Source organism: Phalangium opilio, unplaced genomic scaffold (assembly GCF_054372755.1).
Source record: "Phalangium opilio isolate 3A_F unplaced genomic scaffold, DU_Popi_V2 ptg000082l_1, whole genome shotgun sequence".
Classification (NCBI taxonomy): Eukaryota; Metazoa; Arthropoda; class Arachnida; order Opiliones; family Phalangiidae; genus Phalangium; species Phalangium opilio.
In genome coordinates, this window is record NW_028324189.1 from 1,998,107 (window position 1) to 2,012,121 (window position 14,015).

The 14,015-nt window shown below is 33.5% G+C and overlaps 3 protein-coding genes across 4 annotated transcripts in view; 1 reads left to right on the forward strand and 2 right to left on the reverse strand.

Moving 5' to 3' along the window:
- Sec24AB (Protein transport protein Sec24AB) overlaps positions 1–14,015 on the reverse strand; it is an 85,811-nt gene that overhangs the window by 61,521 nt on the left and 10,275 nt on the right. The gene's annotated exons all lie outside the window — the stretch shown is intronic.
- On the reverse strand, positions 1,355–4,437 carry LOC149650831 (putative fatty acid elongase 3). The gene has a single exon (XM_089847483.1). The coding sequence runs from the start codon at positions 3,500–3,502 to the stop codon at positions 2,687–2,689; it is 816 nt and encodes a 271-aa protein (XP_089703609.1). The 5' UTR covers positions 3,503–4,437; the 3' UTR covers positions 1,355–2,686.
- LOC149650832 (very long chain fatty acid elongase 6-like) lies at positions 9,611–11,927 on the forward strand. Its single transcript, XM_089847484.1, has 2 exons — positions 9,611–9,814; positions 10,565–11,927. The coding sequence occupies exons 1-2, from the start codon at positions 9,805–9,807 to the stop codon at positions 11,503–11,505; spliced, it is 951 nt and encodes a 316-aa protein (XP_089703610.1). The 5' UTR covers positions 9,611–9,804; the 3' UTR covers positions 11,506–11,927.

The window sequence follows — 14,015 nt, forward strand, 5'->3', positions numbered from 1 at the left end:
GAAGATGAACAATAGAAATCCTTTTAAATTTATTTCCTCTCGAATTTTTGCTTTCCCCTGAAGGAAATTCTCTACTGTGTATCTTCAGTTCGCTAGAACCACATAGCACGGCTTTCAGTTAGCTAGAACCCCCTCCAACTTTTACCCCAGCGGGGATTCGAAAATCGGTACGGTCGCTCCATTGTTAGTCTCGATGCTCGGTTTTCAGTTCGCTAGAACTCTCTTCCATGGAAGTCGGCCTTTAAGTTGAAAACAGTGTCCCTTAGGGCGAACAAAATGGAGATAGAAGTTACATTTTCGACTCAAAATCAGTCTAAAATCGTGAATTACGAATAAAAGTAAAAATATGTAGAAAGGAAAAAATGATTTCACTTTCACTTCAAGTTGTTTTCACCCAGACGTTCCACTTCTTTCGCAGAAAACCTGTTTCTGACGTCGATCGCCCCTAATTTGCATCGTGACATCACGATCTTAATGAAGGATGACGTCACAATTACAAGCATAAAACGTTTCAACTGTTTTAAGACAGATGTCAATACCGTCTTTAACTTAATTATAAAAAACAGGAAAAAAAATGTTTCTACTAAAAAGAAAAACATTGCCCAGGACTATAACGGTATATATGTTAAAAACACCCTCAATTTTCATTCAGCTTTTAACGTGATTTTTAAGCACAGATTATAAGCGCTTAAACAGTGTAACGGTGCCAAATCACTCGAGTGTGAAATTTAACAATTTCTTAAATGGATTATTGTAAATTTTTCTATTGAAATGGGTGAGTAACCTTTACGATTCATTATTTAATATCATTCATAGATAATATTAAATTTTATTTATATATATATTATAATAAATATAAATAATTAATTAATTATAAATAAAATTAATTGCAAATAAAACTTAATTAATTGGAAATAAAATTTAATAATTGCAAATAAAGCTAAATAATTGCAAAAAAACTAAATAATTGCAAATAAAATTTAATAATCATAAATATAAATAAAACTATTTAAAAATAACTAAAAATCTAATTAATTGAAATAAATTTCAAAATAAGGAATGTTTCGGCGCCAATTTTAATTCAAAATCTACGATTAATTTTGAATAATTGCAGAATTATTTTAATATCTTCAAATTAGTGTAGTATTAATTTTTATTTTGAAATATTAATGTTTTTAAAACAAAAACAAAATATTAAAAATTTCCCGGTTCTTATCACGACAAAAACAACAAAATTATCCCAATATTTAATTAATACTCGTAACCGTACGTTATTTCGTCTTTCCGAACTACAAGATGCTAAGAGATTATAAAGAGAAAACGAAACCCAACCCACCCATGAAATAAATAAAAATGAGAAAATAAATAATTTTAATATTTAATATTTCTTAAAGTACAAAAATAATATTTTATTATAAACGTTTAGGCAATCACGTACGAAAACAATTAATCCCAAGGAAATTAAATTGTTGTTAATTAGTTTGATTTATATTTTAATCACGTAATTATTTTGAGTGTCACTCTTAGAAGGACATTGCACAGTTCTAACCTTAAACACTAAGGTACGCGGTATCTTACAATTAGATAACAAATCAAGACAACCTTCAAGAAATTTACCCAAAAGACCCAACCTTTGCCACCTAAAGTCAATTAATTATTCGAAGTTCTATGTAATTGAGATAAGTATTTGGCAGTAAATCAAAATATTCTTAAATATATTATATAAAGGCGTATTTAATTCTGGCGCTGGCATACAATTAAAGTGATAGAAAACTAACATTAGGTGAAATATATTTTATATCAAATTACCTACCTGCCAAAACTTTATAGGAATTTAATTTAAATGGTTTGTCGAAAAATTGAAAGTGAAAAACCGGTTGGTAGTAAAAGCAAGGGTCTCAAACGGTATATACATAGTTTTTAGACTAGGAGGATTAATACCATTTACAGAAGGAGGCCAGTCTTCAACTCTTACACAGGGAGAATAGACTCCTTAGTGGAGTCAAAAGCCAGGCCTCCTTGGGTAAAAGGTATGGATCCTCCTAGTCCAGTTTCAGAAATTGACCAAAGCACGTGTACGAAAACGTGGCGCGAGAAAAATAATCCACGTGATTAAGGTTAGGTTTGATTCTGTTTAATGAAGGGTCAGGTTGGTTGCCTTCTAATCCTTACGGATTTAGGTTTATGAGTCAACTTCTTAATTAAAGGGACAACAAAAAAGGTAGCAGCTGGTGGGTAAAGATTATACGAGTGGCTAAAAGTGCCCTCTTTTGGGGGTAGTAAGAAAATACATTAAATGCAATATTGTTTAAAAGGTGGCAGTAAACAAGCTAATTAGCAATAATTTGGAAGAGGTTAAAACATATCCAATTTAAGTCAGAGGCACCACGTGACGCTAAGATCCAAAGACTCGGTATGGAGTTGGACTGGCCACCTAGTCCTGTTTTTCGCGACACTACAGCACCAGTTCCCGGAAGTGCTCGTTTTTGAAATAATAAAATAAAAGTTTCTTTGAACCACGCCTCAACTCGGTCACGTACCTCTGACGTATTTCAAAATAAATTTAACCCACCCGCCGCTGCCTTCTTTGGAGTCCCTTTAAAATCAGACAATATTTCCTATTTGAATTTTTCAACACTTCAAGTAACGAACTTCGTACGTATTATTATTATTACCCCTTTTACTGTTATTTAGACTTAATTTTCTGCCCTTTGACGTAGCTGGCCAAGAAAAATTTTAAAAATAGGTAAAAATAAATGCCGTAAATGCAAACGAAGGCGAAACTTAACCCGATAGAAATATCGCATTTTTTCCCATTCAAAAGCGTCACCCAACTAACGAGACTTACAACAGCACCGATAACCATTTGAGTAATTTGGGAAACAGTGATACATTTAGCTATAAAACGCGGTATCTTAATTTTAGCAGCGGTTAAGGCGTAATATCCGTACATGATCGTATGAATAGCGAAATTCATGCCGGTGTACCAACGACAAAGGGAGATCAACTCGGCGAATCCGTGCCATGTAACGATAAGAGTAGCTGCGTGATGAAACCAATGTAAGAAACTCAATTGACCCTTCCTGGTAACGATAAACGCGGTATCTAACAACTCAAACACCTTGGAAACGGTAAAAAAACAAAGCCAGCATCCAATAACCGCATTTTCCAAGTTATCCCCACGGTTGCAGATCGAATAATGAAGACCATGTTGCCATGTCACTTGAAATAACCCGGGTAAAATGCGCCACGAACCAAAGGCGCTGAAAACGCATAACAAGACGTTCCATAGAATTAGACATTCTTTCAGTTTAAAAGGTTCCTTATCTTTCATTAATTGTTTGCCGGTAAATACCGATACCAGGTATGTGGCAGCGAAAATGTAAGGCAGGTATAATTTGTCGTTGAAAATTTGAGTCATAGTCGCGGTATCGAATGTTTTCTCGAAATTGAACGTGAATTTCGTTGTTGAGTTCGATTCAAAAACGGAGACGGTTTCCATTTTGTAATTTGAGCGGATTTTGACGTGATGGTGGTATTGTTTTTGCTGGATTAATTCAACAACTTGGCGGTATCGTTTCTAATTGGTTCACGGAGTAGTCCTTCTTAATTTCTGATTAAATATTTTTTTTTACAATTTATAATTTGCTGGTAAGGTTTCTAATTGGTTCCAGAATTACTGGTACTGTTTCTAATTGTTTAGAAAATTGCCGGTACGGTTTTTAATTGGTTAGAAAATTGTTGGTATGGTTTGTAATTGGTTAGAAATTTGCCGGTACGGTTTCTAATTGTTTAGAAAATTGCCGGTACGGTTTTTAATTGGTTAGAAATTTGCCGGTACGGTTTCTAATTGTTTAGAAAATTTCCGGTACGGTTTTTAATTGGTTAGAAATTTGCCGGTACGGTTTGTAATTGTTTAGAAAATTGCCGGTACGGTTTTTAATTGTTTAGAAAATTGCCGGTACGGTTTTAAATTGTTTAGAAAATTGCCGGTACGGTTTTAAATTGTTTAGAAAATTGCCGGTACGGTTTTAAATTGTTTAGAAAATTGCCGGTACGGTTTCAAATTGGTCAGAAAATTGCCGGTACGGATTCTAATTGGCTCCTGAGAATTACTGGTACTGTTTCTAATTGCTTCCAGAATTGCTGGCACGATTTCTAATATATTGACAGTGTCCAAAATTAAATCTTTCAATATCATTAATTGATCCACGAGACTTTCACTACACTAATTCTTTAAATAAATAAATAAACAAACAAATACTTGCAAGTAATACGAGGTTGTATGCACTCTTTAAATCTTTACACGCTAATAAACTTCAACAAGCGGCAAGCATATTACGTTATAACCTCGCATGATGCAGTAGTGAGAGGCGTATCGAATTTTAGAGCGGTTTTTTGTCGGCGTACGTCTACCACCAAGGATACTTATACATTTACAAATCACAACTGACGAGATATTTGCTGTTTTGTTGGCATCATACGAGAGACTACGCGATAAAAGTGCTCTAAACGTTCGTAGTCATTATCAAGACTTGACGTCCAAAACCTTTGGTACTATCAAAGTCTATAACTATTATATAGCATAACTGACAAATTTAAAATTCAACTAAATCTTTTAGGATGTATTTTTCTTACAAAAAGCCCTGTCTTAATGATCGTCATTATCAGCAGAAATGAATAGTAGGAAATGAGCCCCGTTAAAATATTTAACTCAACCGCTGTTTCTTATGGCACTAATAAATTTCTAATGTCCGTTATTATTCTAGCACAAGGTTACGTTTCCAATAGAGTGCTATTAAAAGGCGATTTAACCAATCTTGCCTTAAAAAATTCTATACAATTTCGGTATAAATATGAAGTTATTTATAATATTTTTTCCTGACATTGCTATAGCTACACAGTGTGGGAAAGGTCAGAATAGACAGTTTTAACAAAAGGGGCTAAAGAAAATCCCCCCTTACTATCTGCTTCCACTTCAGTGCCGTGTTGTCAGGCCCTCTGTGAGCCAAATTAGTCAAGTACTGATTCAAACTGAACTGGTAGCCTTTCTTTTTGCAATCTCTTGACTCACCAACAGTCTGGGAAATAAGGATATTTCTTAAACTAGTCCTTTGGGACCAGTGACCCCCTAGTGTCCTAAATAATAAACTTGTCTCCGGACTGGTCCCAGCCTTTGTTCTCCAATAGATTCGCAATAATAATAAACTGGTCCCGAGGACCAGTAACCCCCAGTTCTTGAATTAAAAAGTTTTGGACTAATTAACCTTTTCCACACTGTACTCCGAGGAATTTATTATATCGGCTGATAATAATTAGAGAAGGATAAAATCCCGTTTAATTTCCATATTGTGTTTTTTGATATGCATTGTATGTTACCCAACTTCGATTATGATTGGCCGCGAGACATTTACATCATGTCTTCTCAATATACTTTGTCTATAAATGTACAAATAATTACTTAATATTGAATGCGCAATCATTTTAAAAATATATACTTCTTTCTAAATTACTTATAAAGAATTAATGTTTTATAATACATTTTAAAGATCAATAAAAATAGTTGTAATTTGCTGATTCAAAATATAAACTTTGTAATTTTGGAATTTGTTACGTGGACTTAAACCATTTCTTTTCATTTCTAAATTTTGGTTAATTCAAGATGGTTTGATTGGCTAATTAAATAGTTCAAGAAATTGACCAACAAACGTGTAAGAAATCGTCTAGCTGTCTAGACACAAGTTCTACGGTATATTAAAATTAGTTGGCGCGAGAAAAATCACGTGATTTTATTTTCCTTCAAATTAGGCTTAAGGCGGGCGTACAAGTTCTTTTGAAATTTAAATATAAATAATTAAAGTTAGTTTTACAAACTCTTCAACAGGGTAAATATGGCAAAGCAATTTTTATATGTGTTTATATTTAAATAATGTAAATTTAAGCTATTTGATGGCTTAAATTTATATTTAAATAATTGCAAATTTATGCTATTTGATGTCTAGAAGACGGCATCCCATATATGAATGATTTATGAATAATTTATAATTCAAGGATTTTATCAAATATTGATGCTTATTGCGTGTTTCCATTTTCCACACACACCTGTTATTTGACTTCCGAGTTCAATAAATTCACGGGGTTGAATCAAGTTCGCCTAACAGCTTGCTGTAAGTCAATCTTTTTTTTTTAATTTTAATATTGTAGATGTAGACACAAGCTTCTAATATTCATTATTATATATGCACTTTCGAAATATAATACTCTTAAATGATCTATTCCTTTTACAAAAGTCGGGGGTGAAATAATCAGGTGTTTTTATACCTTTATTTATACGTTGTATCATAAATTGATAATCAATCATTAAGTTTATAGCTTTCCCCCCACTGCCTAGGCTATAATCGGTCTCATCCCACGCTGGTAATAAATTATACGAGACACTACCGCTGTGAAAGCCTTCCCTTTACTGTACTCTTAGCATGACACGCGAGATGTGGTAAATAAATAAATTAATAAATAAATAAAAAATCTCTTCTCGATTGCCGGCGAGGTTTTAATTCAGTAATGCAAACGAAAGGACTGGTAACTTTGTAGCTCTATCTAAAGTCTTTGGAACCACAATATATAACGGGGATGTTACGTATTAACCCTATATCAGGAGCAGACGATACATTTGAAAAGGGTCTGTAGTAAATTTATAAATTTACATTTGAATAACGGTATAAATTATTATAAATTATAACACGCATGGATAAATACTCTCCATGCAATAACAGGATGTATTAATTAACCTGAAGTTATCAGCCAATTTTAATAGCTTTTAATCCCATAGAAAACCAAAAAAATCACGACAAAACTTCGAATTAATTTACATTTAACAGACAACCTATAAACTAAAATAGACTATTTTAGTTAAAATAGCTTTGGCACGAGATTTCTTAAGTTAATTTACCGTTAATCCCACGAGTTCCGGCTCACGTGCAATATGCAATTTAATTTTTTAAAGCGCTATTAAAGGCGAGTTCGATTACGGCTCGTGATTTCGATCGGATATGTCCTTAATTAATGCGTTTGGCAGAGCGCCCGGAAAAAATTGTATTGTCACTGTTTCATTTAGCGGATTTGAAAAAAAGAAAAGGCATATATAGTTGTACATATTCCCAATATGTGAAAATGTTACTACTGTACAAGATTAAGGGTGTATTTGAATAGCGAAAGGCTTAGCTTATGCAATTTTAAAATTTATGGTTTGCTTAATTGTGTAAACAGTCATTGCGTATTTGACCTATTTTTAAGGGTGATTAGCTCCTGCTATTTATTAACTCCTGTATTATTTGAAAATTAGGTTTCATTCAAAAATATTATGTGGTAAGTATTAACAGTTTCCTTATGTTTATTATTATTATTTTTATTATTGTATAAACTCTATATACATATCTATATATATAGATAGATATATAAAACCTAAATTATGAATTAATATAAGGAAGTAATGAATATATACAGTTAAGTTTATGAATTAATTCACTGAATTGGGTTAAATTTCAAAATACGAAGCTGCAAGTGACTTAGAAAGTTACCAAAAACTCGGAAATAATTTTTTTTTTCTTAAATTCAAATACCACAAACTTTAAAAAAGGGAAAAAATATAATATAAGCCATAATAGATTTCTTAAAATACAGGGTGTTCGAAGAAGGTTAATTGTAGAATAGAAGTACAGGGAGTTTAAGGACGATTTTGACTCAAAAATATTCTTTGATCTTATGCTATTAAGGGTCTAAATTGATTACCACCCTTTTTGAAACACCCTGTACACCATTATTTACTCGTGTTATATTAACTCTGACTCAACACTCCCCCACGTAACTATAACCTCGCCAAAATTCCCACGCACCATTTTAAAAAAATAATATAAAATAAAATTTAAAAAAAAAAAAAGTTTCGACATCAAGGTTGCTTTGGTTTAATATTATTTTAACGTCTGACCCAATGCTTAGCCTTTCATTGCAAGGTAGTCCAATAGGAAGCGAGACGTAGGTAATATTAATTCTTAAACAAGGATTCCTGTAGCGATAATAATTCCAACCTCGTAAAAATATAAGCGCACCGTGATACTAGTTTTAAATTAAAATTATACAAATTCCAAATGGTGGTGACATATTTTTCAAGATAGAGAAAAAAATCTTCAATCTTCAATCGCGAGTGGTAAACTCTACAGTGTACATACACAGGACAGAAATCTGACATTTGGGAAAAAAAATCTGTGTAAGTTTTCCAAATTGATTTATTTGAAATTTTTGTGTCCATTTGGATTCTTTGAATGCTTTTCGTTTGAGTTAACAATTTTTGTCCTTGAAAATAAATATGAATTACTGAATTTATTAGGAATTTTTAAGTTGATATAGATTAATTTATTTAAAAAGAAATTCCGCGCGGGAAATTTTTTGATTTCAATTTCTTCCTAGTATAAATGAAATTTAAAATTTCTTAAAAATTGTTTTGGTTGAACGGTGGGATTTCCCAATAAGCTAAATCTTAGATGAAGACTTTTGAAATTCAAGTTTTATTAATTCTAATCGCGTCTTAAGCGTTTAATGTTTATAATCCTGAAAATCGAAACTGAATGTTGTAATGCGAGTTTTTTTAGTGACGGTAATAGCAGAGAGAGTCTGGTAATTCATGTTTAAGATGAATTAAAAAAAAAAAAAAAAACCATTGCCGTGTGGGTTCGTCTACACTCTCATTAAAAAGTAAATCCGCCGGGGAAATCCAAAGCAATTTGACCTGAGGCGTAAAAGGAAGACCGCACAGGAGTGGCCAAACGATCCGGTATTCCCTTGGTTTTCCCGCGCTTTTTTTCATGTCTTACTAAGCACATGGGCCAGAAGAAAAGATGACGATTGAAGAAGTTTGGCTGGACTATCCAACTATTTGAGAGTCTAGCTCTAGCAGTATAGACCATTTCGGAAATTACATAATGAGAAATCAAAACACAGTTGGGGTATTCTCCCTCGCGCCAATTAGCAACGCCAGATGGAGCTTGAGTTAACTACACGTTAACTCACACTGCCCTCTAGAGTGGCTTCTTAACGAGAGGCAGAATACCCCAATCGTGGCCTCGCCCCTGTGTGTTGGTTTCACTGTATGCAATTTCTGAAATAGTCTATTTGATTAAAATTTATCTGACAACACTGCAGTAATCATGTCAAAGCTGATAGGAGGGGGGTGTAATTATCTCACAATAACCTTCACCCTTCTGTATTATTACATTTTTTTTTGTTAAAATTTTTCTATTCCTTTAACACATTTGCCGTATATTTATCTTTAAATCTCGCCCTTAACATAAAAAGGTTTTCGAAACCATCTCACTTTAAAAAGTCTTAAATCGAAACCATTTCACTCTCTAAGATCTAACCTTGACTGCTATTGACCTTAGCACCTGATTAGTGAGTACCCCCTCAAAAAAATCTTAAACGTCCTGCCTCCAATTTTTCTTTTGAAGCTATCTTCCAAAGAAATGTCAACCCTCCCCGGGCCGGTATGACCCCGAGAAATGCCTTGTTATTTGGAAAATCCTTGCGAAATCGCCAGGTAGGCCTTGTTGAAACCCCTTAGGGCGAGAGAACGTACTTTGAACAATCGTGGTTGGCTTAGGAACTTCCGAAATCCGAATATTTCAAAACTAGAGTCAGGTAGAACACTTGGCTTCGCCAGAGTTCAGTTTACAATCGTTTTTTTCTGAGATTGGTAACACTTTTTCGGCTCTCTCTGATTTTTCGCTATTATTGGACTTTTCAACTATCATCATGGTCCATGGTATTTAACATTATTTTTTATTTAATTCAATTCAATTTAATTCTATTTATTATTTGTTACTGGTTTTTACTTTAAATTAAGACTTAGTTATTTTAATATCTCGCTCAATTTTATTAAGGAAAAGTTTATTTAATTTAATAGCTTAGTTGAAGGGGTGAAATTAATCAAGGAAAGTAATGGTTAATAATTTTAAACAATTTACTCTGGAGATAATTATAATTGTTAGCTTTAATGATAAGGGCGTGTATAATAGGCGATTTAAAGGGTTGTTAAGTTACATAGAGATTAAATAATTTAATTCCTTGATGGTAATTATGGTTTAATGTCCCGATTTGTTTGTTTTTCGATTTAATTTGGATAGTTAATTTTAAATAAGGTACGGGGTAATTAAATTAACTATGAAAACTATTAAATTTTATTAAATTTATTCTGGCTAATTTCGAGGTACGCTAATTAAGTAATTATTACTTTGTCAGCTTAATTATTTTTAATTTGATATCGTTGGTTAATTTTTAATTAAAGACCAATTTCGTCTAATTAACTAACGTTTTGGAGTAAGGATTAATATCCCAAACATAGTTCATAGCTTTTAATTACTATACTTAATTAAAAATATATGTTTTAGAGAAAACCCCCAGACACTCGGCCCACCTCCCAATATTTCGCATAAAAACTCCCCCTAAACTAAACCACGTTGACTCGACCAATTATAATTAACTAATTTTTAATGTTAATTTCTTTCAATTTTAGATCAAGTGGACAGTATGATCTCCGGAGCCTTCAAAACGAACGTTTCCTTCAAATATTCGCCGACCTATTCGGTCGTGTTTCCATTTGAAGACGCGTTCGAAGCCCAGGAACGTCGACAATGGATGCGAGACAACTGGTACCTAGTCATCTACTTCAGTCTGGCCTACCTAGTCTCGGTATTCGGTGGCCGAGTACTTATGAATTCCCGCCAGAAATACGAATTGCGTTACCCATTGGCGGCTTGGAATGGTCTCTTAGCCATATTTAGCATCATGGGTACCTTGAGGACCATGCCGGAATTCATCCACGCGATAAGTAATTACGGATTTCATTTTTCCGCTTGCAACCGAAGTTACGCTGATTACGACAAAGTCAGCGGCTTTTGGGGGTTCCTTTTCGTCATGTCCAAAGTGCCTGAGTTTATAGATACGGCTTTTATCGTCTTACGTAAGCAAAAGTTAATTTTCTTGCATTGGTACCATCACGTGGCCACCGCGTTTGTGTTATGGTTCGGATACACCGATCACTCCTCATTGGCTCGATGGACCATCGTCATGAACTACTCCGTCCATAGTATCATGTACAGTTACTTCGCGTTAAGAGCCATGAAAGTCCGAGTACCGCGTCAAATCGCCATGTTCATTACCACGTCGCAAATTACTCAAATGATTTTGGGTATCTTCGTCACGATACACGTCCAGTTAACCCTTTGGCGCGGGGAACGTTGCGACGTCGGTTATCACGTGCTCTACAGTACCATGCTCCTTTACGCCTCCTATTTCGTATTATTCGTCCATTTCTTCATTAAATCGTACTTCGGTAAGCCCGTTTCCGTTTCCAAAGAACGCGACGTCACCGGCAAACTCCACGAGAATTGTAATGGACATGTCAAGTCTGGGTTGGCTAACGGTGAAGCCATTCAGACCAAGAAAGTGGCGTAAGATGGATGGAGAAAGAGTCAAAATTGTGGTTATTTGTTTTTTGGCGAAAACATAACATGAATGCTCAACATTGTTTTGTTTGTTAAAAAAATTGCGCCATTTTTCGCGCGCGAGCTACTATTCCAAAGACATGACATGAACAATATTTTTGAGTACTTTTTTTCTTAATTTACTTTTGGGTTTTTTAAGAAAGTTTAAAATAATTGCCAAATTTAATTCCCAACCCCAAAAATAACGTTAAATTTTTTTGTACCCCATTTTGTTTATCGGGAAATATTTTTTTTAAATTTTTCCAAAATTTTTAAACAAAATATGTTTTCTAAGTAATATTAATATTATTATTATTAAATTTATTGTTGTATTGAAAAAAGAATGCAGTTTTCTTAATATGAATAAAAGATGTGTTTTTGTTTATTTAAAAATGGCCTTTATTTATTTTTAAGTTTTAAGTCACTTTTAAAAGGGTAAGTTGTGATATTTTTTGCTATTCAATACCGGATATTTGAAGTGCCACTTATTCTAAAGTAAGTACCAAGGACTTTAGTTTGTTTACAAATCTAGTAAACATCGCCCTAAACGTTCAAAGACGGTGGTAAGTTTATATTTCTAAAATTAATTCTTGTAGTTGTGTTATGCCTAATTTGAATATTAAAATACAAAAGCACGTGGTGGTGTATTTTTCTCGTGCCAAAAATGAAGCTATTTCTAGCGCCAGATTTTATGTAGTATTAGTCAATTTCTTTAAATTCTGTAATATCTTATAATAAAGTTAACAAATGTTTTGATCTATATGGATCAAGATCAAATCTAATACGAGGTAATTTCATACTTAGCTATTAATTTAGAAAATAAGCCAAGGAACTTGGGAAATTGTAAAATATAGCTTGCGGTCGTACCTAAGTACGTTTTAGACAAAGTTGCATTTAATTAATATTTAATTACATCATAAGTTGAATAAAGCATAACAGAAGAAATATAAATTTAAAGATTACAGGTTATATTCAAAGTCCCCCCTAAACCTTGGCAGAGATAACTGCTAACCCGTAATTTATGAACAGAGTGATTACCTCCACCCGAGGGGCTAATCACTCTGTCCAACCATGACCGATTACGTGTAATCACTCTAAAGGTATGATTGGGTGGTATCGATTTAGTGCAAGCGTGTATACGGATTACTTTGAGTGACTGACCCCTCGAAAATGTCCATGAAATTAACAATTACCAATAACAAAAGTATATTGTAGAATTACATAATGTTTCTGGCAAGTCTTACATAAATTAAGGGGGATGTTCTTTGGGAAATCAATTTTGAGGCGAAAATGTATAAATTCTATCTCCATTTTGATTGCCTTAAGGGACACTGTTTTCGATTTAAGATTCAAGGAGTATTTTACGGATGGCCCCTTAAATTTAATTAAGAAACAGATTTAGACAATGATTTCTAAATTAATTAATTAAGGGGTCATCCCTAAAACACTCAAATCATAACTCGAAAACAGTGTACCTTGTGGCAAACAAAATGGAGATAGAAGTTACATTTTCGCCTCAAAATTGATTTCCCAAAGAACAACCCCCTTAATTTATGTAATACCATAAGTTAATTATACCTCTAAGTACACAAATCGCTACCACTTCTATGGCAATAGTGTTTGTCTGGCTCCCTTTAATGAAACCCTATACTCTCTCCGTATCATTTATCACCTCAACTTCAATACAAAATTGTACTGCCTAGCCTAGCGTTTCTTTTATCCCTTTTAGAATGTTTCAGGACTGAAACCGCCTCTATCTCACGAGAGAGAGGGGGATTTGGGGTTGCTTAAGTAAAATTCGTTCCCCCCCAGTGCCTGCCTATACGAAACGTAAAACTCTCCTTTATTCCACTGGATGATTTTATTTTTCGTCTCGACCGCTTGGTGGCTGCACCGCGACAGAAATTTTAAAATTTTCTCTCTTCGGATCTTAGCGCTATACGAGTTCTGACGTCACAGTAGCCTGCCAAAGATGCCGAGTCGTTCCCCGAATTTGTGTACTTAGAGGTATAATTAACTTATGGTAATACTTATCAGAAACATTCTATACAGTTTCTGCTCTTATAACAAATTACTGGCAACCCTGAAGTGTGGTTAAAGTTAAGAAATTTCTTTAGTGCACAGTTATCTATATGATATCAACGTAAAAATCTTGAGGTCACTTTTTACTAGAGTTGAAACGTTTTTATACAACCTTGAAGAAAAGAAACCTAAAACGTAACCTCGAAATTTTCGAGACCGTTTTAACTACTATTATCAAAAACTCATTTCATTTTAAACTTTTAAAATTATTTTGAAACTAGTTTCTTTTTGGTTGCATAAAAATAACACCCCTTTTCCATTCCGGGGGCTATAATAATATTCGCATCTCGTTTCTGATTGGTTAATAATATTCCAACAAAACGCCAAAAAGCAAAAAAACCCAAAGCAATTTTTATATCATAATATTGACGAGATTAGAAATAAACGGGTTAGTTTTAT

Coding starts and splice junctions, on each gene's coding strand:
- LOC149650831 (XM_089847483.1), bottom strand. CDS start 3,502: ATGGAAACCGTCTCCGTTTTTGAATCGAACTCAACAACGAAATTCACG.